The 26,390-nt window shown below is 48.2% G+C and overlaps 8 protein-coding genes across 8 annotated transcripts in view; 5 read left to right on the top strand and 3 right to left on the bottom strand.

Moving 5' to 3' along the window:
* LOC111065252 (RYamide receptor) overlaps nucleotides 1-17,498 on the bottom strand; it is a 59,461-nt gene extending 41,963 nt beyond the window's left edge. Inside the window, 1 exon segment of the mRNA XM_022353439.2 lies at nucleotides 17,131-17,498. The gene's annotated coding sequence lies outside the window, so the exon portion shown is untranslated.
* On the top strand, nucleotides 580-1,728 carry LOC111067993 (phospholipase A1-like). Its single transcript, XM_022357369.2, is given in 3 exon segments — nucleotides 580-638; nucleotides 700-1,268; nucleotides 1,270-1,728. Coding segments are annotated over 3 exon segments (1,020 nt in total). The 5' UTR covers nucleotides 580-598; the 3' UTR covers nucleotides 1,681-1,728.
* LOC111067905 (phospholipase A1-like) lies at nucleotides 2,777-4,010 on the top strand. Its single transcript, XM_022357276.2, has 2 exons — nucleotides 2,777-2,850; nucleotides 2,912-4,010. The coding sequence occupies exons 1-2, from the start codon at nucleotides 2,811-2,813 to the stop codon at nucleotides 3,889-3,891; spliced, it is 1,020 nt and encodes a 339-aa protein (XP_022212968.2). The 5' UTR covers nucleotides 2,777-2,810; the 3' UTR covers nucleotides 3,892-4,010.
* On the top strand, nucleotides 5,466-6,662 carry LOC111067820 (phospholipase A1). Its single transcript, XM_022357169.2, has 2 exons — nucleotides 5,466-5,574; nucleotides 5,636-6,662. The coding sequence occupies exons 1-2, from the start codon at nucleotides 5,529-5,531 to the stop codon at nucleotides 6,607-6,609; spliced, it is 1,020 nt and encodes a 339-aa protein (XP_022212861.1). The 5' UTR covers nucleotides 5,466-5,528; the 3' UTR covers nucleotides 6,610-6,662.
* LOC111082498 (mucin-5AC) lies at nucleotides 6,844-9,676 on the top strand. Its single transcript, XM_041591748.1, has 4 exons — nucleotides 6,844-6,951; nucleotides 7,023-7,299; nucleotides 7,360-8,254; nucleotides 8,327-9,676. Exons 1-4 carry the CDS (start codon nucleotides 6,903-6,905, stop codon nucleotides 9,674-9,676), a joined length of 2,571 nt encoding a protein of 856 aa, XP_041447682.1. The 5' UTR covers nucleotides 6,844-6,902.
* LOC111065422 (tenascin) lies at nucleotides 10,182-11,795 on the bottom strand. The gene is made up of 2 exons (XM_022353639.2): nucleotides 11,768-11,795; nucleotides 10,182-11,711 (listed from the first exon to the last, which is right to left on the bottom strand). Exons 1-2 carry the CDS (start codon nucleotides 11,784-11,786, stop codon nucleotides 10,288-10,290), a joined length of 1,443 nt encoding a protein of 480 aa, XP_022209331.2. The 5' UTR covers nucleotides 11,787-11,795; the 3' UTR covers nucleotides 10,182-10,287.
* Nucleotides 17,499-18,624: 1,126 nt separating the features above from the next.
* LOC111067456 (extensin) lies at nucleotides 18,625-20,232 on the bottom strand. The gene is made up of 2 exons (XM_041591598.1): nucleotides 19,908-20,232; nucleotides 18,625-19,847 (listed from the first exon to the last, which is right to left on the bottom strand). Exons 1-2 carry the CDS (start codon nucleotides 20,041-20,043, stop codon nucleotides 18,859-18,861), a joined length of 1,125 nt encoding a protein of 374 aa, XP_041447532.1. The 5' UTR covers nucleotides 20,044-20,232; the 3' UTR covers nucleotides 18,625-18,858.
* A 4,952-nt stretch (nucleotides 20,233-25,184) lies between these two features.
* Nucleotides 25,185-26,081, top strand: LOC111069203 (leucine-rich melanocyte differentiation-associated protein). Its single transcript, XM_022359191.2, has 4 exons — nucleotides 25,185-25,313; nucleotides 25,385-25,621; nucleotides 25,683-25,831; nucleotides 25,902-26,081. The coding sequence occupies exons 1-4, from the start codon at nucleotides 25,284-25,286 to the stop codon at nucleotides 26,029-26,031; spliced, it is 546 nt and encodes a 181-aa protein (XP_022214883.1). The 5' UTR covers nucleotides 25,185-25,283; the 3' UTR covers nucleotides 26,032-26,081.
* Nucleotides 26,082-26,390: the final 309 nt, after the last annotated feature.

The raw sequence follows: 26,390 nt of genomic DNA, 5'->3' as shown, positions 1-26,390 counted from the left end.
CCGCTGTTGTGCGCAAGCATTTGCAGTGAACAATGTTTATGTACAGTGGGCAGTGCAAATAGTGAACAATACTCGTGATTTGCATTAGGCTGCACTTCTCGCTATAATTTAGGATTTGATTCGATGACTAAATGTCGGGCTGGGAAACCAGGAAAAATACCACCATATTAAAAATCGGTTAAGAAAATAGTGTTGTTGTCCCACATAATTCCACAAAACTGTAAACAATAAATTTCAAATGAAAAAACAAAATTATTTCATTAAATCTCAAGCCCCCCATTGGTTCGTTTAATCTGTTAAGGTATCAGAAAGTTCTATCTCGAAGCTAAAATACCTTTCATATCCCACTTGTCATGATATTTAACTGTACGAGTGCGGGATATTCCCAATATATATTTATGTACTATTCTTATCTACCTCGCAGCAGTCCCGACTGAACCGTTATCAATGCTAATTTGAATCAGGGTTGCCCCACAATCAGATCGTTGGACCAAAAATAGATGTTAAGTGTTTACTTGCATTAAATGGCGATTGGTTGGGGGTCTATAAAAGGCGGGAAATGGCTACTGAGCACCACAATTGGTCAAGACCCCACAATATGAAAGTGTTATTTTTTCTAGCAGCCTTGTTGGCAGCAGGTAAGTTCTCCTCAAATATTCCACTAAAAGAACTTTGGCGCTAATAAATATATTTGTGCAGTGTCTGCTTTGCCCATTGAGGAGCGCATCAATGGCGAGAATGGCTGGTTCATCCCCAAAATCGATGGCAGCTTCGAGTGGATGGATCTGGCCGATGCCGAGGAGCTGCTCTCCCACGGCGAGCAGATGGAAGGACGCATCAGCACCAACGCAGTCAACTTCTACCTCTACACCAAGTCCAACCCTACATCCAGACAGGAAATCAGTTCCGATGCATCCTCCATCGACGGATCCCACTTCAACAGGAACCATGGCACCCGTTTCGTCATCCACGGCTGGACCCAAAGCGCCAATGACGACATGAACACCCGCATCACCAAGGCCTGGCTGTCCCGCGGAGACTACAACGTGATTGTTGTGGACTGGGCTCGCGCCCGTTCCGTGGACTACGCTTCCTCTGTGCTGGCTGTTCCCGGTGCTGGTGCTAAGGTCGGAGACATGATCAAATACCTGAACGAGCATCACGGCATGTCTCTGGACAGCCTGGAGGTCATCGGACACAGTCTGGGAGCCCACGTCGCTGGCTACGCCGGAAAGACCGTTGGCGATGGTCGTATCCATGCCATTGTCGGGTCTTGACCCCGCCCTGCCCCTCTTCAGCTACGACTCGCCCAACAAGCGTCTCTCCACCAGCGATGCCTGGTATGTGGAGTCCATCCAGACCAACGGCGGCACACTCGGCTTCCTGAAGCCCATCGGCAAGGGGGCCTTCTACCCCAACGGCGGCAAGTCACAGCCCGGCTGCGGTGTTGACCTGACCGGCTCCTGCTCCCACGGTCGCTCCGTCACCTATTACGCCGAGGCCGTTACCGAGGACAACTTCGGTACGATCAAGTGCCACGACTACGAGGCAGCCGTGTCCAAGGAGTGCGGCAGCACCTACAGCAGCGTCCGCATGGGTGCCACCACCAATGCCTACATGGTCGATGGTGACTACTACGTTCCCGTTAACAGCGACGCTCCATTCGGCAAGGTCAACTAGAGATCTGTGCTCCCTTCCATGAACCCAATAAATTGTTAAAAAAATTTAATCCCAAGTATCTGATTTTTGCATATCCTGGAATATATTCACTTTTAAGAGAGTTTCGGTTGGGTTAAGTTCTCCGAAAGGCGGATTTTGTGGCAATGACAGATCCGTTGTTAATCCAATTTAAAAGAATTATGCAGAAGCATATTAAAGTTACCCGTAAGGATATTGAACCGATACGGACTAGCATAGTTTTTTTCTTTTAGTTCTAAAATTCTGTCTAAGTTGCTAGTGGCTAAAACTTATCCATTATTGTTATTATTTTCTCAAAGTAATTCAACAAAACATTGAAAAATAATTAAATCGAAATGGAATGATTTTATTATTTTATTATGGTACTTACTAGGGGACAAGACCCCTGCGCACTCGCTTCGGCTGCTCACACAATCCCTCCACGGACTTTGCCTTATTGCATTGATGCGGAAGTGGATGATAAAATACGAATTTCTTGGGCAATTACTGTCATCCGTGTAACGTTATTAGCGGTGCTAATATGTGGCACCATAAGACTGTTAAAGTGTCAAAGTGTCCAAGCTACTAGTTTTAAAAGACTTCTTTGATTAGTACAGCGGTGACATTCCTCCCGAAATTGTATTTTTTTTTTTTTGCCTCTTCTTCTTTCTCTAACACCCCCGCTCCCATAGAGAATAACCGATATTTTATTTGCTGTGCATCTACTTCTTTCTCGAACTCATGTTTGATGGATCTGTCAAGAAAGATATCAAAAGATTCGACACCCAAAAGAACGAAAGCTGAAATTCCATTTCTGTCCCACTTTTAATGGTCTTTTGCAGTACCAGCACGGAATATGCAAAAACTTTTGCTGTCCAACGTCAATTGTGGCACCATAAGAGTGTTTAAGTGTCCAAGCTACAACTTAAAAGACTTCTTTGATTTTCGTGCTTATCAGTCGCGCTGTGGACATGCACGATTTTCAATGATAATTTTAATCCGGATAGCGCCACTATCTGATCGTTGGACAAAAATAGCACTTGAGTATTTATTTGTATTAGAAGGTGATTAGTTGGGGATCTATAAAAGGCGGCGAATGGCTACTGAACACCACAATTGTTCAAGACCCCAATATGAAAGTGTTATTTGTTCTAGCAGCCTTGTTGGCAGCAGGTGAGTTCTCCTCGAATATTCCACTAAAAGAACTTTTCCGCTAATAAAGAAATTTTCGCAGTGACTGCTTTGTCCATTGAGGAGCGCATCAATGGCGAGAATGGCTGGTTCATCCCCAAAATCGATGGCAGCTTCGAGTGGATGGATCTGTCCGATGCCGAGGAGCTGCTCTCCCACGGCGAGCAGATGGAAGGCCGTATCAGCACCAACGCAGTCAACTTCTACCTCTACACCAGGTCCAACCCCACTGATGGTAAGGAAATCAAGTCCAAGGCATCCTCCATCGACGATTCCCACTTCAACAAGGACCATGGCACCCGTTTCGTCATCCACGGCTGGACCCAAGGCGCCAATGACGACATGAACACCCGCATCACCAAGGCCTGGCTGTCCCGCGGAGACTACAACGTGATTGTTGTGGACTGGGCTCGCGCCCGTTCCGTGGACTACGCTTCCTCTGTGCTGGCTGTTTCCGGAGCAGGCGGCAAGGTCGGAGACATGATCAATTACCTGCACGAGCATCACGGCATGTCTCTGGACAGCCTGGAGGTCATCGGACACAGTCTGGGAGCCCACGTTGCTGGCTACGCCGGCAAGAAAGTTGGCGAGGGTCGTGTCCACACCATTGTGGGTCTTGACCCTGCCCTTCCCCTCTTCAGCTACGATAAGCCCAACAAGCGTCTCTCCAGCGATGATGCCCACTATGTGGAGTCCATCCAGACCAACGGCGGCAAGCTGGGATTCCTGAAGCCCATCGGCAAGGGCGCCTTCTACCCCAACGGCGGCAAGTCCCAGCCAGGATGTGGTGTGGATGTCACTGGCTCGTGCTCCCACGGCCGCTCAGTTCTGTATTACGCTGAGGCCATCACCGAGGACAACTTCGGAACCCACAAGTGCCACGACTACGAGGCAGCCGTCTCCAAGGAGTGCGGCAGCACCTACAGCAGCGTCCGCATGGGTGCCGAGAGCAACGCCTACATGGTCGATGGTGACTTCTATGTGCCCGTGAACAGCAAGGCTCCATTCGGTAAAATCGAATAGAGATCTGTGTTTTCTCACAGCAACAGCAGCAAGAGCAAGGCTCCATTCGGTGTGACCGAATCAAGACCTGTGCTCAGCCACTTTAACTCAATAAATTGTTAAAAATTTGCAAACCAAAACGTCTTTATTTTTGCTTATCTTAAAATAGATGTACTCCAAAGGCAATTGTGGGGTTGGCCTCCTAAATATAATTGGAAAGTAATTTGTGTGTAGAAGCAAATTCAATTAGAGTTTTGGGGTAATAATTAATAATTGCTTAATAATTACACTTGAATAAATGAATTGCACCGGAAACTAAATAAAGGAAAGGAAACGTCTAGCCAAACATTTGATGACATCCTTGAGGGGTATGCAGTATTTATATGAAATTCTCTTACGACTGCAGTAGGTCTCTTTAGTTAATTTTCCTTTGATTACTTTTAATGTGTTCATTTGGGTTTACCTGGCAGGCTTACCAGTACCATTGTATAGAATCATTACTACTGTTTACTTTCGCTTGGATTATTCCAGCAAAAAGATAAAGACTCAGCGTCAGATCAAAATGGTGACCCCTGAACCTGAACCTGAACCCCATACCCGACATATTCGCGCACCTAAGTCAAAGTTCCAAGTACAAACATTTCTATTGACATCTCTGCTTATCAGCAAAGCTGGGGAAATGACTTGCTAACAACTAAGTTATAATCTTGATATCTCAACTTTATCTGATCGTTTCAGAAATGAGATTTCTCAAGTGTTTTCCTCTAGTACTCCTCATTCGATGATTAAAAAGTGTTTTGCTTGCACCCATAAATTGAGAGAGTTTCCTGCCTCTGTACACCACAATTTGGTCAGATTCCAGACTGAAAGTGTTATTTTTTCTAGCAGCCTTACTGGCAGCAGGTGAGTTCTAGAATCCCCATAATGTGAGTGAATAAAATAATCAAAGAAGCGAAATTCAAGAGTCTATGTGCACCTTACATATCTGAATCAAGATACGGGGCTGTGTGGGGGGTTCTAGTGGCTGTCAGCGGCGCAAATGTATTTTTCGTACGTCAGAGATTGCGGATGGGGCTCGTCACAATCCTCCAATACTCGCAGAAATTTAAATCGCATTTACAATGAGTTTATTTTGTTTTGAAGTCACTCAATATTGATAGCCCGTAGATCGCAAGGATGCAGATAAAGACAAGTGGCGACGTGTGCCCTACGTATTGATGGGGCAAATCATTTTTCTCTATTTATAAGATTCGATTATTGGCAGATATCTAATAATGATTTCACAACGAGTAGCTTGACGGATTGATAACTCAATTGATTGGCCACGAAGTGTAGTCGATCGGAATCGTATCGGGAACGTGAACTGCTTGGCGGCCCTACACACGGGACAGAAATAAAACAATTCAAATAAATACAAATACGAATACAATCAAGATGGACATTCGGCCAAAAACACATGTTCCGCTCTTCAGTCCGCCGACCACAGGCCGCCCTTATCGACGGTCTTGCATGGCGTGAGTGGCCTGGCCATCCAGTGTCCCCCTATCTCGAGTGCTGCGCTCCAAAGTGTCTGAGATACGATCTGGCGCGATTCCGATCCGTATAAAGGGAACGCCTGTGTCAGCACGGATCGTCAGTTGAACGTCGTTGACATTGCCATGATCATGAAACTGCTGTTGGCTTTGGCCTTTTGCCTCCTGGCAGGTAAGTTGAGTCTTTGGTGACCCACAGCCCGCCTTAACCCCCCCGCCCAACCCATTTCCAGTTAACGCTGTTGAGGTGCGCGAGAACGGAGAGAATGGCTGGTATGTGCCCCAGGCCGATGGCAGCTTTGAGTGGATGGACAGGGATGTGGCCGAGGCCTTTCTGGATGCCCATGCCGAGAAGGAGGCACGCAACGTCCTCAATCCGGTGACCTTCTACCTGTACACACAGTCGAACCGCGGCTGGGCCCAGGAGATCAAGGCCTCCTCGTCGGTGATCTCCTCGTCCAACTTCAACCCCAACAACCCCACGCGCTTCACCATCCACGGCTGGTCCTCCAGCGCCGACGAGTTCATCAACTACGGCGTCCGCGATGCCTGGTTCTCGCACGGCGACATGAACATGATTACCGTCGACTGGGGCCGTGCCCGCTCCGTCGACTATGCCTCTTCGGTGCTGGCTGTGCCCGGCGTCGGCGAGCAGGTGGCGACTCTGATCAACTTCCTGCGCAGCAACCACGGCCTGAACCTGGACAACACGATGGTCATTGGCCACAGCCTGGGCGCCCATGTGTCCGGCTATGCCGGCAAGAACGTGAAGAACGGCCAGCTGCACACCATCATCGGCCTGGACCCCGCCCTGCCCCTCTTCAGCTACGACTCGCCCAACAAGCGTCTCAGCTCCACCGATGCCTGGTATGTGGAGTCCATCCAGACCAACGGCGGCAACCTCGGCTTCCTGAAGCCCATCGGCAAGGGCGCCTTCTACCCCAACGGCGGCAAGTCACAGCCCGGCTGCGGCCTCGATATCACCGGCTCCTGCGCCCACAGCCGCTCCGTCACCTATTACGCGGAGGCTGTCAGCCGGGACAACTTCCCCACCATGCGCTGCGGCAACTACGAGTCCGCCGTGGCCAGCAGCTGCGGCAGCTCCTACAGCTCCGTGAAGATGGGTGCTGTGGTCAATGCCTACATGGTGTCCGGCGACTACTATGTGCCCGTGCGCAACGATGCCCCCTATGGCATGGGCAACTGAAGCCATCGATTCGCCATCAAAAATAAACTAAGCAAAAGCTCACAGCTATGAAATCTATCGATATCGATTACTCTCGTTGGTAGGGGGAACGGAACTCGAAAAAGCTTTGCGCGTGGAGCTTTTACTGTGGTGGCAACTTAAATCTTTCCGATTAGAAACGATCTAATCGCGGAATTGTTGTTGTTGTTGTTGTTTGTTGTTGCCGCGACTTCGTTTTCGGATGGATTTAAGCAGAAGGAAGAAAGGTATAAATAGCTGCGACGGCTGTAGCTACCGAACCATTCAAATTTTCCATGCAAACAATGAGATTGTGTTTCCTGTTACTAGTCTGCGTGATAGCAGGTGAGACTTTGCACTCCAGTCCGGAACAGGGACAGGGACAGGGGCAGGTAATGATTTTTCGGTTTTTTCAGTGAGCGCCTGGCCCATTGAGGATCTGTCGCTGCGTGTGAGCGGCGCCAATGGCTGGTATGTGCCACAGAAGGACGGCGCCCTGCGCTGGGTGAGCCGCAGCGAGGGCGAGCGACAATTGGCCCACTACGAGGCACAGGAGACGATCATGGGTCGTCTGTCCACGAACACAGTCAACTTCTATCTGTACACGCTGCGCAACACGAACGCGGGGCAGCAGATCAAGGCGACGCGTGCCTCCATTGATGGCTCCAACTTCAATCCCGAGCATCCCACCAGGTAGGCGCCTCCTTCTTCCTCCTTCTTCGGAGTGGAACCGTAACTGTGCTCGCTTTGCAGGATCACCATCCACGGCTGGAACTCCAACTACAAGGATGGTGTGAACACCAAGATAGCCGCCGCCTGGTTCCAGACCGGCGACTACAACATGATTGCCGTCGACTGGGTGCGTGGCCGCTCCCTGGAGTACGCTTCTTCGGTTGTGGCTGCCTCCGGAGCCGGCAAGAAGATCGCTGCTCTGGTCGATTTCCTGGTCAACGAATACGGAATGTCCCTGGACACACTCGAGCTGGTGGGCTTCAGTCTGGGCGCCCACGTGGCCGGACACACCGCCAAGCAGGTCGCCTCTGGCGAGGTGGGAAAAGTTGTCGGTCTGGATCCGGCCAGCCCGCTGATCAGCTACAGCAACACCGCGAAGCGTCTGTCCAGCGATGATGCCCGTTACGTGGAGTCCATCCACACCGCCGGCGGCACCATGGGATTCACCAAGCCCATTGGCAGCGCTGCGTTCTACGTGAACGGCGGCAGGTCGCAGCCGGGATGCGGCATCGACATTGGCGGTAGTTGTGCCCACACCCGCGCCGTCACATACTACGTGGAGTCACTGCGGTGGAACAACTTCCCCAGCAAGCGGTGCGACACCTACAAGGAGGCCAACAAGAATGCCTGCGACGACAGGTACAGCTCGGTGCTGATGGGGGCCACAGTGAACATATTCGTGGCCGAGGGCGTCTTCTACGTGCCAGTGAACCAGCAGTCGCCCTTCGGTCTGGGACAGCTGTCCAACGACGAGACAACTCTTCCAACTGTGCCCGATGATTCCACAACCGCCAATGGAGCCGATGATTCGACCACTGCCGCACCTGAAGAAGATTCTAGCACTCCAGCGCCTGAAGAAGGGTCCACCACTCCAGCCCCTGGCGGCGAAGATGATTCTACCACCGCAGCCCCAGAGGATGGAGGAGATGTCTCCACTACTGCCGCACCTGAAGATGGAGAAAATGACTCCACCACCGCAGCCCCAGAGGATGGTTCCACCACTGCCGCACCTGAAGATGGAGAAGATGACTCCACCACCGCAGCCCCAGAGGATGGTTCCACCACTGCCGCACCTGAAGATGGAGAAGATGACTCCACCACCGCTGCTCCTGAAGATGGAGGTGACAATGATTCCACGACGGCAGCCCCTGTAGATGATTCTACCACTGCAGCCCCCGAGGATGGAGGAGATGAGACAACCACAGCCGCTCCTGAGGATGGAGAAGGTAATGATTCTACCACAGCTGCAGCTGAAGAAGATTCCACCACCGCTGCTCCAGAGGATGATTCTACTAACTCAGTCCCAGAAGATGATTCTACCACTTCTGCCCCAGAAGATGGAGAAGATGATTCTACCACCTCAGTCCCAGAGGATGATTCTACCACCGCTGCCTCTGAAGATGACTCCACAACTTCTGCCTCTGAAAATGATACTACCACTACCACTGCCGCGCCGGAGGATGGAGAAGACGACTCTACCACATCTGTCCCAGAAGATGATTCAACTACCGCCACTGCTGACGAAGATTCAACCACCTCAGACCCAGAAGATTCTACCACTGAAATCACAGACGAAGATTCCACCACTTCTGCACCCGAAGATGATTCTACCACAGGTGCACCTGAAGATGACTCCACAACTGAAGATCCAGAGGAAGATTCCACCACTTCTGCTCCAGAAGATGGAGAAGACGATTCAACTACCGCCGCTGCTGAAGATGATTCTACCACAGAGGATGATTCTACCACCGCTGCCCCTGAAGATGACTCCACAACGGAAGCTCCAGAGGAAGATTCCACCACCTCAGAGCCAGAGGATGATTCTACCACCGCTGCACCAGAAGATGACTCTACAACTGAAGCTTCAGAAGAAGATTCCACCACTTCTGTCCCAGAAGATGGAGAAGACGACTCTACCACTTCTGTCCCGGAAGATGATTCAACTACCACCGCTGTTGAAGATGATTCTACTACCTCAGACCCAGAAGATTCTACCACGGACGCACCAGACATAGATTCTACCACTTCCGCGCCTGAAGAAGGAGGTGATGACTCTACCACCGCCGCACCTGAAGAAGATTCTACCACAGCTGAACAGGAAGAAGATCCTACCACAGCTGTCCCAGAAGATGGTTCTACGACAGCTATCCCAGAAGATGATTCTACCACAGGTGCCCAGGAAGATGAATCTTCAACTGCTGCACCGGAGGAAGGTTCCACCACAACACCCGCTGGTCCAGAGAAGCCGAACACCCCAAAACCCGGTGGCCCCGGAGACACCAAGAACATTTACATTTTCAACTTGTTCCTGATAAACGTTAAAGTGAACAAGAAGTAGAGCTTTCCCAGCCAAATGCCCCGAACCGTGGGCGTGTTTCATTTGCAAATAAATCCGAAGCGAAGCAATATCGCCTTGCCCCGGTAACCGTTCAATTAATTGGAAGAAAGGTCCTTTCAGGCGGACAAGCCACAGCGCTGAAGACACGCCCATGCCCCTAATGGGAATTCAATTCGATTTTAATTACGAACAAAACATTCTTTGAAGTTTTGGGCCCAGTTGGGAAGGACCATGGCGCTGGCCATATGGTGCTGCTGTGACGCACAAAGCAACACATTCCCGGGTGAGTCAAATCTGATTGCTGCTGCTGTTGCTGCTGCTTATCTAGTGGTCTAGCACTCGTACATTTCCGAAAACTTCAGGGCATAATCAGTTCAAGAACGCCTCCGATTAACAAAGAACACTCGTTTTGTTATCACACTAAACCGAAAAGTCACTGCTGTTGCCCCACAATCGACAGGCAATAAAAACAAATTTTGGCGAAAGTCCCGGCAACCAAATTTGAACTAAATTAAGCAGCAACTTCCCATTTAATTAGATTTATTGTAGCCGCAGCTATTCTCGTCGGCGGGGAAGTCGGCAAATTGAGATAATTTATTGTGCATTAGGAATCACTCTTGGTCCGTCACGCAGCGGTGGTTCTCGTCGATAAAACAGCCCCTGAGGGTGGTCTCGAAGTAGCTGCCTCGGGCGCATATCTGCTCCACCAGCTGCCCATCAATGCACTCCAGATAGCCCGCACAGTCCTGGGGATCCGCCATCCTTTTGCCCTCAACGCATCTGCCCCTGGCACTTGAACGGCACTGTCTGTTGCAAATGTTTCGATCATCGTCTAGGCACTCCAGCAATCCTGGATGGAAGTATTCTCCGCTGCCACATTGCTGGGCCACGAACAGACCGTCGACACAGCTCAAGAAACCCGCACAGTTTTCGGCATCCTCCGTCAGTTCTCCCTCCAAGCAGCGCACTGTCGGCGACACGCATACTTCATCCTCGTCCAGCATGCAGCTGCTTGCTGTGGCATTGAAGTAGCTGCCAGGAGCACACTTCAACTGCACCAGCTCCTGGCCAACGCACTGCCGGTATCCGGCGCAATCCTCGGGATCTTCTTGCATCTCTCGCTCGGTGCACTTCTTCACAGTCGGCAAACAGATGCCGTCGTCGTCGATCAAGCAAAGCTCCAGCTTGGCATCAAAGTAGCTGCCACTGGGGCACGGCTCTGCCACGAACTCCCCATCGATGCACTTCAGGTATCCGGCACAGTCGTTGGGGTCCACATCCAGCTCTCCTTCTGTGCAGTTCTCGGGAGGTGCCACACAGATGCCGTTCACATCGACCTGACATATATTGAGGCTGGAATTGAAGTAGCTGCCACTGGAGCACTGCTCGGCCACGAACTCCCCATCGCTGCACTGTAGGTATGCGGCACAGTCATTCGGGTCGCATTTTAGCTCTCCTTCGGTGCAGTTCTCGGCGGAAAAACCGACATCTACCACACACTGGCTCCAGCTCACATTGAAGTAGCTGCCCTTGTCGCACTTCTCCCGCACGAGTACTCCGTTCACGCACTGCAGATATCCAGCGCAATCTTCGGGGTCCGCTTTGAGCTCGCCATCGTTGCACCTTTCCTGCAAGGGCGCACAGGCCACATTCCCATCCACGAGACAGCTTTTCGAGGTCTGATTAAAATAGGCCCCAGCGGCGCACTTCTGCTGCGCAAAGAGTCCATTGATGCACTGCAGATATCCGGCACAGTCCGCGGGATCCTCTGCCAGCTCCAGTTCGGTGCACTTGTGTTCTGCGGGCGGGCAGATGCCCTTCTCGTCGATGACGCACACCTCATAGGTGACCTCAAAGTAGGCTCCTTCAGGGCACTGCTGATGCAGGATGGCCCCGTCCAGGCACTGAAAGTAGCCCGCACAGTCCTGGGGATCGCCTTCCACCGAGCCCTCCATACACTTGCCGGCGGCATCCTTAACGATGGCAGCCAGCGATGGCCGCGACATCAGACATAGCAATGTCCACATGCAACACACTGTTCGAGGGGACAGAGGGTTAGCGATATCCTGGGCAACGCCACTCCAATCTCACCGTGGTAAAACTTCCGCATTTTCTCAGCTCTTTGCACTGAAAAACCAAACATCGCAGAACGCGCTTTTATATGGCGGAGCCATTACCATAATGGCTCTTCCACGTCCAGTGTTTGCCAGATAAGATCGAATGCTGGACGCTATCTCGACATCGCTAGAGTGTTACATCTGTTACATATATATAACACTCAAGGGAGCGATGCAACGGACAGCAACACCAGCAGCAAATGACTCAACGGAAAGTCTTTTACGCATAAGAAAATACGAGAGGGAATTCTTGGGTAGCTTGGGTCCGGAGTCCGGAGTCAAAAGGGTTTGGTTATCACGACCCACATTCAAATTTCAATTTCTCACAACCCAAATCTGAAATATTCAACCTAATGAATGACACTGGGCTGAGGGCTTCTCTAATACTTCTCTGAATTGAAGCTGCAGAGTGATTTGCATATTTTACTTGGGGCAAGTTTTCTCCACTGGTTCGAGCTTCTTTCCGCTTGAAGTTCTGCATATGGTCGACAAATTAACATCATAAAAGGAGGGACCTTTGGGCATTTGTTGCTATTGTGTGAAGGTCGCACATGGCACATCATCTGTCAGTCGCCTTCCGGGCTCATTATTCACTTTGGCGAGCGCCCAGACACGTCCTTAAATCCTTTAAGCTCAATGGGACAGCTACACTTCTTGTGAATCCAATGCTTAGGCTGTGGCTGCCTCTCCGCTCTGTTAATTTATCAAAGCTCAACTCATTTGGTTCGTTGCCGTTTTCTAGGGTTTTCGGTATTACTTTTCGCTTGATTTTGTTCGATTGTTGTAGGGTCACGACAACCTTTGGAAAATTCCACAATGGCTGTAGGCTTTGGGCTGTGGGCTCTGGGCTGTGGGCTGCGGTCGCCGAGCCTCGAGTTCAGGGCCAACAACATAAAGACAGGCAAATATCACAAACATCTGTGGCAGCAATAAATATTCCGTTTGTTGCTCAAAGGGAAATCGTTTTGTTGCCCTTTTTTTTATATTTTATTTCGGGGGTGAACTTTTCAAACACGCTCGTTCAAACGTTTTCCCCAATGGCGGAAAGAAAAACACAGAACTAATGTTTCCCGGCCACCTAATGACACTCGTTCTCGGGCAGTGGCAAAAGAGCGCCTGGAAGTGTGTCAACCAACAATTGTCAGTGCCTTGGGAATGGCCCTCACCCTGGCTTCACTGGCGAACACTTCTATGGTGCAGTTTTTCCACAGCAAAGGACACTGCCACTGAAGTGAAATGGAAAAGCCATTCACAGGTCGAGCTCTGTACCAAGTTCTGCACTTGAATGGACTCTGGGAGATGTGATGCCATTTCTGCGACATAATGCAGCCAATTTGGTTGCATTTAACAGCTGAAATAATTCGCACAGCACGCAATTAAAGCAGCAAAAAACGTGGAAAACTCTTTCACCCCATGCTCGTACTTTTTTTAAAACAATGCGAACTTTCCCATAAAATGCCAAATTTAGCTGAATTAATTTTTGATTACATTTTATTACCGGAAGGGGCCACCGCTCCTCTGCTTGCGTGGTCAAAAAAGGTTTTGCCTTTTCCCATTTAGGGTTGAAGTTTCCATATTTCCACATGCATGAACACTTCACTTCAGTTGAGTTCTTGTGCTTACGCAAAAGTTACAATCAAAATGTGAATTCGGCGAAATACTTGAGGCTGGCAAACAAAAATTTCTATTCCTGCATGTAAAGCATATTTGGATGATGTAATTGAACAGGACAAGTCAAACAAGAAAAAAGAGTAACAGCTAAGCCGAAAGGCAAAGATGTTGGCTCATTTTTTTTTTGTTTTCATTTCTTATACTTCAACGGAGCCATTTGTGAATATGCTGCTGAAATATTACACATACGCCCCATTAGCAGAGAGCCAAAGCGAAATGTTTTTTGATTGTTGCATGAACACGCCTTTTCCTCAGTCTATTTATGCGAACATTTGCATATCATTGGCAGGGCAGCCAGGCTCTAAGGCCAGCATAAATCTGCTCGCCTTGAGCCTGAGAAATGAATAAATTCTACAGCGAAAACAATTTCGAAGATAAAAAATCGCTGAATGACAAGAAAGTTTTTGGCAAACAAAACAGCCAAGCAAAGAGCAAAACTTTAAGCCAAAGCATTTTTAATATTCTATTTTTTCGCTGCTCCGCTTCGAAGGCATCAATCTCTGGTTCGAGGTGAACTGCATCATGCAGATTTTGTTTATGGGATTATTTTGAATTATGTATATTTAAAAAATGCACAGGAACGACTGTGAGCAAGCATCTGCAGCGCTGTCCCTATCTATCAGGGTCTTCTCTCCTAAATCACATTTTATAAACACCGACGGGCTTGCAGTTTTTTGCTTGTTTTGTTTGTTGTTGTTGTTTCTACCTTTAGTCAGTCAACTATTTGAAAGTTTCTCTGCTGGCGTGTTTTCGTGTCTATTTTGTGTATAAACAAATTCAATTTGTTGTCATGTCGTTGCTCTGGTTATCTCGCCACAGTGTTTGTTATACAGTGTTCTTGGCAGCGTACTAAGTGCTTTGAAGAACAGCCGAGTGGTGGATGGTGAGGAGCACCTCAATATATCAACACACAAAAAAAAGCTGCTTATAATGTGTGCTCGTCTATGTGCGTGTGCGAAACTTTTTCTGTTTCCCATTTAATTTTGTTTAGTTTGCTATTTTCAATGTGATTTCCGAAAATCTGGATAAATAGCCTAGCATCCGCCTGGCCCCGTCCCCAGCCTCATCTGCGTGCAAAAACCCAGAAGTATTCATGGGCCTCAAATGCGCTGTGGACACATATTTCCTCACCTCCGTTGGGCCATCTTTTGGAATTTTAATACAGGCGTTGAGTTATTTGTGCAAAAAAAAAACCCAGAATTACGAGAGTGTATACACAAGACCCAGAAGTTGAGTGGCCATTTCAATTGTGATGTGATTCGATGAGTGGTGAATGGAAAGCAAAACCAATTTCCCCAAAATTAACCGCCATGGAAATGTGTACGCAAACAAGTCCCGCTGATTTATTCAATTAAGTAGCATGCAATTTTGTAAAATATTTGAGAATTCATATTCGATAACCACAAATAAAATTGGCTGAATAATTTACGAAACTAATTATTGGAAATTAATTTTAATTGGGTTTGGTTAGTGCGGTACGGATATCAAGTAAATTATTTTCATTATATAAATATTTCCAACTTTAATTTTTAACGGTATTAGTGTAAAATAATTGTAATAGGGGAACTAAAAAGAGAAAAATCAGAAGCATGAAGAATTTAAAGGCGAATTTTAACTTAAAGTTGTGGAGTGGATGCATCATTTAAAATTACGGATAAATGGATTCTTCAAAAAGAAAGAAATAAGTAAAAGAAACCCAATTTCTCCAGGATTAGACGTAGCAGAAAAAGGCGCGGAAAATTAAACGCCTGAAGACGTATTTTCTACAGCATTCCAAATCAAACAGGAATTTACCCATATTCAAAATTTTAAGAACCCCTCTATGAATTTTTGCCAAATTAGTATGCTCAAGCTTAGTCAGTGTTAGGAGCCCTCAAATTATAAATTCGAAAAATCTAATATTTCCATGGACATTAATCAACAAATTCTCAATCAATTTTTCCCTTCTCCCTATTTCCATAATCGCGATTTATTTGAAGTTAAATCAGCAGCAATTTTTCAAAGGTATTTCCCAATTTCCGTTTGGCTGTTTCCTGCCATCTACCATTTTTTTTTTTTTTAATATTCAAACACTTTGATTATTTCACTCATTTTCTTGGCTCGCTTTTTCACAACTTAAATTCACTTTCCGCCGCGCATCAAACTAAAAACTGAAGTACATAAAATGGGCGTGACAAGTGGGCGTGAAAGGGAATGGGGAACGTGAATTCGTGTCAGAATCGCGCTGTCAAAAAAAAGCAGAGACGCAGCAGAAAAAAAAAAACTAAAAAAAAAAAATGCTGAGAAATTGTGACTGTCTGACATTGAATTGATTATTATTTATGATGCTGCTGGAAATGATGGGGGAAATGCCATTGCTGTCGTTAGATATACAGAAGTATTCCCGCCAAAGTGTTCACTGTGTCAATATTGATTTTGGCAGCTCATGCTGTCGATCTGATTATCACCGAACATACAAACGTTCACAGACACATACATATGTAAATGCCAGGAGGCTGTTGTTGACTTTATGAATAAAGCACTGTCCACCGGCAGCAACAGAGATACATTCGCTGAGGACAAGACAAACAGATAAACCGTTGCAGACAAGCCATAAATCTCGGCCGCCTCGACACGCGTCGACATTAAAGCGACACATAAACCCGGCCAAAGTGTCAAAACAGTAAACAGCACAGAGCACAGAGAGGCACAGAGCACGGAGAGGACCAAGACCAATGCTTAAACCAGGCCCCAGCCAATTAAAGCTGACGTTCAAAGAAGGCCTTTGTCCTTTGGCCCTTAGTGCCTCCCAAAAAAAAAACGGCAAAGAGATTCCCCTGCAAAATTGATGATAAAATACACGTTATTCACCTGCAGCACACATGAGCAAAACGTAGGGGGATTGCGTGCTGCATAATTTATAATTAGCCCCCCCACCCATCCCCGCGACAACGCCACCTTTTGTTGTCCTCTTTGTCAACGAGCAGCAAATGGATGGCGTGGATGGACTTAGAGGACCGTCCATACGAGGGGCGTACTCGTAGCATGCAATATTTAGTGCTCGACTGGCGACAACGTTGCGTATGCTTAATACATATATCCCTGCCCAGCTTAAAGGAACAAGCGGCTGATTGATGATACTTCCGGCTAAGGCCAAGGATAATGTAATATAAGTACAAAATTTGCGATGAAATTGTATTTCGCATTTGTGTCGACCAAACAGAATGGCCAATCATAATGGCAGGACCCGGAGTCCACTGAGGAGATTTCTCCTAAAGCCAATCAGCTTATTGGCTGACAGGTGTACTCGTATCACCCATAGCAGTCAATTAGGAGTAGTTTCAACTCTAATCGAGCTGCTGAAATGGGTCTAAAATTGTGTTTGACAGCTGTCTGGCAGGTGCCGCAGGGAAATCAATTTTGACACTTTAAGCAATCTTCTCAGAGCCCTTAAATATTTATGCGAAAATGGGTATGGTCTGCCATTAAATGCTGGTCATGTGCCACTGGTCATGAAAGCGAGACCCAAAGCGAACCTGGAGATAATCCCACCCAGAACAGATGCCAAGGAGAATGTGCGAAATCTGACTGAATGCTAACAAGCAGAAACAACAGAGCAGCGACAAGCCCGATGCCAGCGCGGAGGACAAGCTGATTAGCAGTCAAATAAAGCTCATTACAACTCACCTGGGAACGAGCCCTCCTGCTCTTCCTCCTCCTACTCCTCCTCCTCAAGCGGAACTGCAGCGGGGCGGCAGCCCCACGGAGAGAGAAGGCGGCAATGACAATGTCAATGTCAATGGCAGAAATAATGAACCGAAACAATGTTGAACAATTTCACATTCGAGCACACACTTTTGTATCACCAATTGTCCACTGGAATTACGTATACGTCACTGAAACGCGTATTGCGTATACGCAGCGTTAGCCACTTAATGAATATTCGCAGCTTGTTAATTGTTTTGTTGGTTATTGCATCGCGTGCCCATCTTCAATTGAATCGAATGGCTTTTTTATGCGTTTATAAGTCCCGTTTTTGGCCGAGTCGAGTCGAGTCGAGTTGAGTCGAGTCGTACGTGGGCCACATGGAACTGTTGCCTAAGCGAATGAGAACGCCCACCAGCGGTGCGAATCACACGAGCACAGAAAGCGAACTGAATGCGGCATCCGTTGGCAGTGGCAGTGCCACTGGCAGCACCCACGAGCCCTACACTGCAGATCAGCCGGACACGAAGCTCTGGCACGAGCCATTCGAGGCAGCCCCACACTCTGGCGCCCACTTCTGGTCCTGGGGGGGCGGCGCAACATGTTGCCATCGCTTTGCGCAGGCACCGCAATCAACTGTTGGTTTTGGCGGGAAACGCTGGGCAACATGTTGCACACAGCGCACATGCCACAGCCAGCACATGCCACAGGGCAATGAGGAAGGGCATTGGCATTGGCATTGCCAGTGGCTTAGCTTCGGCCCAACCGCAGAAATTAACAAAACGTAACGCAATTAAACGAGCTGTAAATCCGTCAAGGTCGGCTCTCCGCTTAAAGGTCAATTATCATTTTGGCCGGCAGCACGAGTGCGCGTATTAGCCAACATTAAATCGCTGAAACGCGAAATACGTGCAGCTTCATATTTGTTAGGGAAAATAGTAGAGGAGGAGAGAGATTACAATGCCATAAGTAAGGAGAAGAAAGTATTTTCTTCATGGGTTAAAATTAAGAAGGGTAGAATAAAAGAAGATAAGAGAATAAAAGCTGATTAAAATAAGAGAATCCTACAGCATCAAAAACGAGTTGAAACCAACATTATGGCAATCCAAATCCTCGAATTATTATTCTGTTTATTATAAATAAATTTTACAGAGATGGATACTCTGCCTTATTTATATCCCTTAAATTTCATTTGATATAATTACTCATTAAGAAGCAATTGAAATGCAAAGACACATTTCTGTAACTACAAAACTTTGTGAACTTTCCCCGAAGATAACTTTCAGTTCATTTGAAATGCTTGATAAATCCTTCTATATCTGGTTGGATCCTTATAATATCTTTATCTTACATTTGCTTATCATTTCTTGAACATTTTAGAGACCACTCAATCCCCAACATTCTGCCTCCCAATGGAACTTCCCTTTGGTGTTTTTCTTTTTCTTCTATAAATTCGATTTTTATTATCTACACAAATTTAACAAATTTAACAAATTTTACAAACGAGCAAAACAACGGGAAACGTGTGCTGCACGTGTGTATGTGAGTGTGTGTGTGTTTGTGAGTGTGTGTGCGAGAGTGTATGCAGTGCAGTGGTGGGGAGGTGTGCTGGGGGCAGGGATAGGCGGTAGGGGATGCATCCATTTGGACATTAGACTATGACAAACGAGAAATTGGCTAAGACATCTCCATCTCCATTGCAGTTCGATCCTACTTCAGCTTCTTGAGGAAGAAGCGGTTGGGGGGACCGTAGTTGGTGGCGGGAATGTGAGCCTGACGCTGCTCCTGCTGCTCCTCGACGATGATGGGCGCCATGGAGGGCTCCTCGACGGCCAGGGCGGCGGGGGCAGTGGCAGGGGGCAGGTACTGGTTGGCGGGGGCCGACAGAGTGGTCTGCACCTCCTCGCCCGTGTAGGCGGGCGCCGTGGGCGGGCCATAGATGGCCGAGGGAATGGCGGCGGGCTGCTCGATCTCTGGCTCGGGTGCCAGGGTGGTGGGTGGCAGGACATCGCCGATTTCTGCGAGCGGAGCAAAGTCCTCGGCGGTGGCCTGACGGGGCTCCATATCGGAGGGCGGGGGACCGTAGACGGGGGCCTCCTCCTTCTTGGTCTTGTACTTGATGAAGTAGACCTCGGGCTTGGATGGCTTGGTGGGCGGTGGCGTGGGGATGACAATGTCCTGCTCCTGCTCGGGCTTCTTGTGCAGCACATAGATCAGGGTCTTCTCCTCGTTCTGTGGTGGCGGTGGCACGATGGGTGCGCGCAGCGCCGGGGCCGATGGGGCCTTGATGAAGACGATCTTGTAGTGCTTCTGCTTGGGTCCCACCTGGTGGTGCACGCGTGGCTGCACGGCATCCTCCTCCTCGAAGTCCTTGGGCGGCACATGGACGTAGATGTGCTTGTGGATCTTGGTCTCCTGCGGTGCGTTGTTGTAGCCACTGGCATGCTGCACGCCCGACAGGCGATGGGCCATGTTGTAGCTGTCATCGTAGGAGTTCAGGGGCTCGGCAACCTGCTCGAGAATGGCATCCTGCTGCTGCTGCTGTTGCTGCTGCTGTTGCTGCTGTTGCTGCTGGGGAGGCAGGTAAATCATTTGTGGCTGTGGCTGTGCCTGAAGCTGCTGCACTGGAGGCAGCGCAAAGTTGGCAAACGACTGCTCCTGTGGCAGCGTCTGATAGATTTGTGGCGCCGCGGGATGAGCTATGGAAGAGGTAGGTGGACTGTTAATGGATCTGCCTCCACCTGAATGGTACTACTCACCATTGAGTGGCAGTGCCCGCTGGCTCTGCTGCTGTGGTAATCCGTGGTAGGCATAGGGCGATGGTGGCTCAGGACGAGCCACAGCTCCGGCGACCAGCGTGGCCACACAGACGACAAACAGCGACGAGACACGCATGGCTAACGATTGCTCCTGGAGATGAGATCCCTTCTAGTTTTGGTGACTGACTAACCCGTAATCCTTTACAGCTCGATTGACTGACTGCTTCGGTGGAGAAGCTCGAATGTCGACTGATGCGGTTTGGAGCGCCGCGCTGGGCATTTATATTATTCGAGCGACGAAGCGTCGGAGAGTCGAGTCGGACACGCTGAGTGCGCGCGCCTCCAACAATCCCAAAAATATCATTACAAAAGGTAAACGGAAAAAATGAATTTAATTAAGCATCAAAAGAGATACACAAACAAGCACACACAGCGTCCGAACGAGAGTGCAAAAGAGTGACCCAAGAGAGAGGGAGAGAGAGAGGGAGAGGGATTTCCATGGAGATGAACTTGGCCCAGGGCAGGAGAGGCTGGCATGCGACACGTGTCTTTTGATGTCTTCAAGCGAGAAATTAGAGCAATCCAAATGGAGACAAAACCCCAAGCTGTAAATCCATTTGGTTTACCGTTAAGCTGGGCGTCTGTCAGCCACTGACCCACTGCCACGGTGCCACAGTGGCACAGCGGGTGGGGAGCTCCGCAAAAGCTTCCTCCTCGTCAGCTCATCCCCAGCACACTTGGTCCGAGCCCCAGGCCGAAGACGTTTTTTGTGTAACACTCTCACACACATCTTGTATGCTGTATGCTGTGTCTGAGAGATACAACACTTGGATGCAGCCAGCGACAGCCTTCGGACGAGTGCGCCAAGTGTCATTTTCACAATTGGAGCGCACTCGAGCCGCTGTCTCGGAATCGAAAGTGACCCACGATTATGCACTCGCCACGGGCATCTGCCATCAATGGGGGGGCGCAGTTCATTCATGTGGCACCAAGTCGAGCTTGCTCTTTGAGTTTGTGCATCCAGCCTGGCAGTGGCCCAGGTCAAGTGATTCCAAGCCCACAGATAATCCCAGTTCCAGTTCAGCATTAAGTAATATGAACAGAAGCGGAAGAGAAACATTTAAAGGTGGAAAATGTGGGTGTGAAAATATATCCTGCACTTGCAAGTCCCTTTATGTGGGTCCAGGATTTGCTGGGATAATACTACAAGCTACAAGAAAGATATCACATAAATTTGTATCCCAAAATGGATAGCACAAGGCAAGAGAATTCCCTCAAAAGGTTTCCTTCAAGTAAAACCTAAACCAGCGGGAATTTCTGTTATCTGTTAGGGAACAAAGGGCTAAAAATTCAAGACCAAATAAATCAATATTCCCTTGCAGCAGAACCCTCAATCAAAGAGTAATGCCAACTGTCTGTCATTCAGTGGCCCATTCTTACCTTCCGAATTTCCCAATTAAATCCGAAAAATACTTGAACATAAATTCAATTAATTGAACATGAAAAAGAAAACAAAAACCGAAGGGCTTTTCAAGGCCATTCACATAATTTCCTCCAACTGTCAACCGGCGGCAACAGTCGCCAGTCAGCAGTCAGCAGGCAGCATTCAACCATCTACAGTAGACACTTTCAACACCTACGACAACAATTACGAAACAAACGTAACAAAATGAAAATCAATTTTATAATTGAAGCCAAACAGCAAACAATATGAAAAAAGAAGTCGAAGCAATAAAATGATAAAACAAAACAGCAGCCGGAGCAGCAGCAGCAGCAGCATCAAGTGAGTGTGGCATGCGGCTTGGCAGCAGCGCTCTTGGATCGTAATTGGATTTGGTGCACACCGAAAGATGGAGAGCAAATAAACCGAATACGACCACGACTACGAATACGAATCCGAAGACACTTGTCCACTTGCTGTCCACACATAAATCATAAATCGTACGAGTAATTGCAGCCGCCGCATCGGGTCCGGGAGAGAAATGGTAAGTACGTTGTACCACACGTTGGACAAGAAGCTGGGGCGTACATAATGGCAGCAAGGTTGCTTTACGTCATCGAATTGATTGGAAATTGGTGCACTTGGCACCGCACTGAAGAAGCCGCAACTGTTGGCGACAGAAGGGTCCGTCCATCATCCAGAGAGAGAGAGAGAGCAGTAAGAGATAGAGAGTGAGAGAGAGCAGTGGAATAGAGATGGTGATGAAACCCGAAAATCAGGTCACCTGTGCAGTAGCCCCACTGCCACACACATCCATTGATTCGCACCGATCGCCTTACCCTTCGCCTTCGCCGTCGCCTCTTGGCATTGGCTTCACTGGTCTCGTCTCGTGCCCTTCGCTGGTGGTGCTTGCTGCTCCATTGACATTGCCGCCGAGTCGGGGGGTATTTCCAATCGATGAAGCACAGCTAGAGCTCGGGATGCTACACTCGACGTGCCACTTGTTGCACGTCAAGTGCCACGCACAGCAAACGCACAGCAAACGGCAACAAAAACGCAGAAGCTTTGGGGCTTTGTCATTGAGATGTGAACCTACAAGTCGATTAGTTGGCCAATGGCATTCGAGAAGAGCATTCCACAGCTGAGGATTGGGTCCGCAGAATGCGTAGGTCAAACGATGGTTAAAAATAGAAACAAGCCGCAGTCAATTGTTGCTCAAAAAAAAAGAAGAAGGCTGAGATACAATGGGAAATACATTTATGGCTTTCCGAAGAATTTGATGAAAGAAACCTCAGGTTAAAGGGGAGCTAGATAGGCAACTTCCTTCCCTTCTTTTAACCAAAAATAAAACTTAGTTTTATCAATTGAATATCCACCAGAAATGATTGAAATAATTCCTAAAAAAAATTATAGTAAATGATTTCATTTCACGCCAACCCAAAATTTATTTTTACTTTTACCTTTTACCAATTTGACGGAAAGGAAGAGCAAAGCGGAAAGATGCAAATCATGGCAAAAAAAAAAAGCTAAATTTATCCAAAAATGTGTGTTATACATTTACTTAAATGCTTCAACCTACATATGTATTGTGGGGGGGGGGCAACAAATTATGACAAATGGCGAATGAATGTCGCCGTCGCCTCCGCCTCATCAGACTCCTTCAGACTGCTCTCCATCCACAGCCACTCTTGGCCAGGTGCCACAAAGAAGCGTTGACAAATCGCTCGGCTAAATGGTTTGCCCCGTAGCCACATATTGCTGATGATGATGATTACAGTGATAATGGCGATCGGAGGCAGCAGCGTCGTCGATTATCTCGTTAATTAGAGGTAAACACCAGGTAACCTGACCACTTTTCGCACCAGCAACAGCCCCGCGGCGTGTCCCACCCATCAAGGTCATTCGATTTTAGCACAATTATCGAACTTCCCTCCCATCACTCATCAGTGCCCTGTGCCCAGTGCCCAGTCCTCCAATTCCAGTCCCCAGTCCACGTTCCATTCCCCATCGTCAGAGTCTTGGGTTTTTATGTAACCCACACCATCAACGGCCTGTGGGAAGTAATTAAAATTGGAGCAAGTCGAGCACTTTTTTATTTCCGTGGGTGGTGTCGGGGTTGCCAGGCGAGGGGTCTCGTCTCTATGGTGATGTTAATGAGGCTAATGCGGCGGTCAAAGCAAATTGGATTTGGGGATGGTGCCCAAATTATTCTATTCCTTTACTCGAGTATATCCGCAGAATTAAGTGCTGCGGATTAGTCATCAAAGTGGCAGGTAAAAATACAATTTAATTGCTCCTCATACTGAAGGAAATCAGCGAAAAGTTTCTGACGGCAGGTTCCTTTACATGTTAAGGAAGAGGAGCCATAAAACTCATTTCGGTGCCATTTCTCACTTGCCAGCAGCAGCCCCCGCCTGACTGTACCCTTGAGCCTCAAAGCTTGCCCTACTGAAGATCACTGGCTATGGAATAATGGTCTTCCACCAAGGGGGCAATTCAATGTTGACATTGAATTATAATGCCTATTGAAACGACCAACAATCAAAGGCCTATATATAGAGTCATAGCCGGGCATGTTTACCACACAGACCCCGAGTATTACCAAGCAAAAGTCGAGTGCAAGCAGGCCAAATAATGAGATGGTTAGCGGACAAAAGAGCTGCACGCTTTGAGAGCAGTGTCACTGACAGGCGGTCAAAGCGGGAGAGTGAGTGCCCCCAGGAAGGGTTAAGGGAGCCCCAGCTGTCAGCCACCTCAAAGGGCCGATGACAAAGGCAACTGGCAAATCGATTACTTTTACCGATGCACAGACGTACGTATCTCTATCTGTATCTTTGGCTGCGTCTGTCGGTGGGAGTGTAGTTGTGCTTGTGCGTGCGCGTGGTTGGGTTTCATTGAATTAAGTGCCTGGCTAAATGCCTGTGAGCCGTCATTTGTATCTCGCAGCTTGTTTATTTATGCTGTCATCCCCTTTTGTTTGGCACTAGTTTTCCCAACCCATCCCTCCCCTGTCTGCGCTACCAATTTGTTCGCCATTTGCAGTCGAAATTGCTTGTCAGGCCGCTGTGGTCTTTTCGTTTTTGCCTTTTCATTCAGACTCTTGGCGCTTGTGGGCCGTCATTTCTGTTTGCCAGCCCAACTGGCAATTAAAAATATATTTGAACGCATTTTGCCATTATGGAGCACTTATGGGCAGTCCACTCTCAACTCCAGTCGAAGTGGTTAAAGCGCAGTCGAAGGATTTGTACAAAAACGAAGCTTTTTGGTATGCCTCACATCGAGCATCGATGTTGCCGCGGGTGCACTTGTCGCGCGATCACTGATACTCGCTGGCGCCCTCTACATGTCAGCTTGGCCTGCATGCCTGCCGGCTTATCAGTACTTCGCCTTCCCCTCTGTCTACTGCTCCTCCCCTCTCTACACCTTCGGCAAGTTCAAGCAGCGAAAGAGGCGTACAAAGCAAAACGCAAACAGCTGCGCAGAAGCCAAACAAAAGAAAACAAGTACACAGACGTGGAGGCGTGGAGGCGTGGAGTAGGCAGGTAGGACTGATAAGGCTCTGGGAGTCAACTTGCGGCATACCCCTTGTGAAGATCGGTGATGGAAAATTCAAATTAAAGCTTCAAATTAAAAAAAAAAGAAATCTTTGCTTTAGTGGCTAGATTTTAAAGCCAGAGGAATAGCTTTAGAGCGACTCTGAGCCTCCATGGCACCCACCCATATACCCTTTTGCTGGCGGCATCGGACAGGGTATGACAGTAAAAAAGTAAAAGTTAATACGCAAAAACAAAAGCAGTCGTCTCTGCTCTCGTTTCAACTGCAGCAAATTAGCGACGGGGCTCGCTCGGCTCATTCGAGCACCAGACGACCGCCGAAAAGGTATCCGAAAGCACACAGCAGAAGATCTCCCGCCGTAGATACGGAATCAGGTGGCAATGCAAACGCTGGAAGACAACGACAGTCAGGTAGGGAAATTATTTGGGTTTATCATTGAGAGATTACGAATCGTACGACACACAATCTACCGCAAATGTAGCTCATTTTGGTGCAGCAGAATCTCCGAACACTGCCCCTGGAGCTGGTCAAGCGCCATGGGGAGCACGTGGAGCTGCTGGACCTGAGCCACAACTGCCTGAAGGATCTATCCTGGCTGGCGGAGTTCGAGCAGCTGCGTCACTTGGTGCTGGACAACAATCGGCTGCACGAGGCGCAAATACGGACACTGACACAGCCCCTGCCCCAGCTGGAGGTGCTCATGTTGAACAAGAACGAGGTACGATCCTTTCCTTGCTCGCATCAGTACAGTACATCCTACACGTGTTTGGTATTTGCAGTTCAGTGACCTGCCCTCAACAATGCGGCTGATCCGACGACTTTTCCCCAACCTACAGTACCTGAGCCTCCACGGCAATCCAATATGTCCAGATGGCCTCGAGCTTCAGCCCTTCTCCGGCTACTTGCGCTACGACTACGACTACTACAGGTGGGATTGACAGCTCTTCTATTTTGGGCTCACATTCACAGTTCACTGTCCTCTCATTCCTTCCACGCAGCAATTACATTGCACAGTCGCTGAGCAAACTGAAATTTCTGGATCATGGTCTGGTGCAACGCACCTATCAGTACGAGAGTTTTCCCATCGCAAGCTACGGCAAACCACTGATAAAAACAACGAGCTTTTGATAAGACAAGGATTTCCTTTAATGGAATCTTTTAAAAGGAATTTTTTGACTAAAAAGAAGATCTTTGGAGGTTCTAGTGTTCGATTGTATCAATATATACCTACCGAAAACATTGTTACATATATTAAATAAATAAATAGAATAATGCTAGCAATTCGTCAGCCTGTATAAGACACAAACGTATAAGACCAAAGCCAAGACGTGAACCAACCTTTTTTGATTCAGCCAAGACAACAACCATTTGAATGCTTACATTTTAGTATGCGAAAATACACTAAAGCGAATTAGATGATAAAGCGCACGCTTTAAAGGAGACTGCAAAAATTTTGACAGCTTAAGCTGCAACTTACTCGGAATGCG

Source organism: Drosophila obscura, unplaced genomic scaffold (genome assembly GCF_018151105.1).
Source record: "Drosophila obscura isolate BZ-5 IFL unplaced genomic scaffold, ASM1815110v1 contig_150, whole genome shotgun sequence".
Lineage (NCBI taxonomy): Eukaryota > Metazoa > Arthropoda > Insecta > Diptera > Drosophilidae > Drosophila > Drosophila obscura.
The sequence above is the reverse complement of the archived record's forward strand: the minus strand, read 5'-3'. Positions and strand labels throughout refer to the sequence as shown.

Excerpts from the sequence above, each read along its gene's own strand:
- LOC111082498 (XM_041591748.1), top strand. The coding sequence starts at position 6,903 with ATGCAAACAATGAGATTGTGTTTCCTGTTACTAGTCTGCGTGATAGCA. Across the intron at positions 6,952-7,022 it reads ACTAGTCTGCGTGATAGCAG|TGAGCGCCTGGCCCATTGAG; the intron begins GTGAGACTTTGC and ends CGGTTTTTTCAG. Across the intron at positions 7,300-7,359 it reads AATCCCGAGCATCCCACCAG|GATCACCATCCACGGCTGGA; the intron begins GTAGGCGCCTCC and ends CTCGCTTTGCAG.
- LOC111069203 (XM_022359191.2), top strand. The coding sequence starts at position 25,284 with ATGCAAACGCTGGAAGACAACGACAGTCAG. Across the intron at positions 25,314-25,384 it reads TGGAAGACAACGACAGTCAG|CTCATTTTGGTGCAGCAGAA; the intron begins GTAGGGAAATTA and ends CCGCAAATGTAG. Across the intron at positions 25,832-25,901 it reads TACGACTACGACTACTACAG|CAATTACATTGCACAGTCGC; the intron begins GTGGGATTGACA and ends CCTTCCACGCAG.
- LOC111067820 (XM_022357169.2), top strand. The coding sequence starts at position 5,529 with ATGATCATGAAACTGCTGTTGGCTTTGGCCTTTTGCCTCCTGGCAG. Across the intron at positions 5,575-5,635 it reads GGCCTTTTGCCTCCTGGCAG|TTAACGCTGTTGAGGTGCGC; the intron begins GTAAGTTGAGTC and ends ACCCATTTCCAG.
- LOC111067456 (XM_041591598.1), bottom strand. The coding sequence starts at position 20,043 with ATGCGTGTCTCGTCGCTGTTTGTCGTCTGTGTGGCCACGCTGGTCGCC. Across the intron at positions 19,848-19,907 it reads GCGGGCACTGCCACTCAATG|CTCATCCCGCGGCGCCACAA; the intron begins GTGAGTAGTACC and ends CCTCTTCCATAG.
- LOC111067905 (XM_022357276.2), top strand. The coding sequence starts at position 2,811 with ATGAAAGTGTTATTTGTTCTAGCAGCCTTGTTGGCAGCAG. Across the intron at positions 2,851-2,911 it reads AGCAGCCTTGTTGGCAGCAG|TGACTGCTTTGTCCATTGAG; the intron begins GTGAGTTCTCCT and ends AAATTTTCGCAG.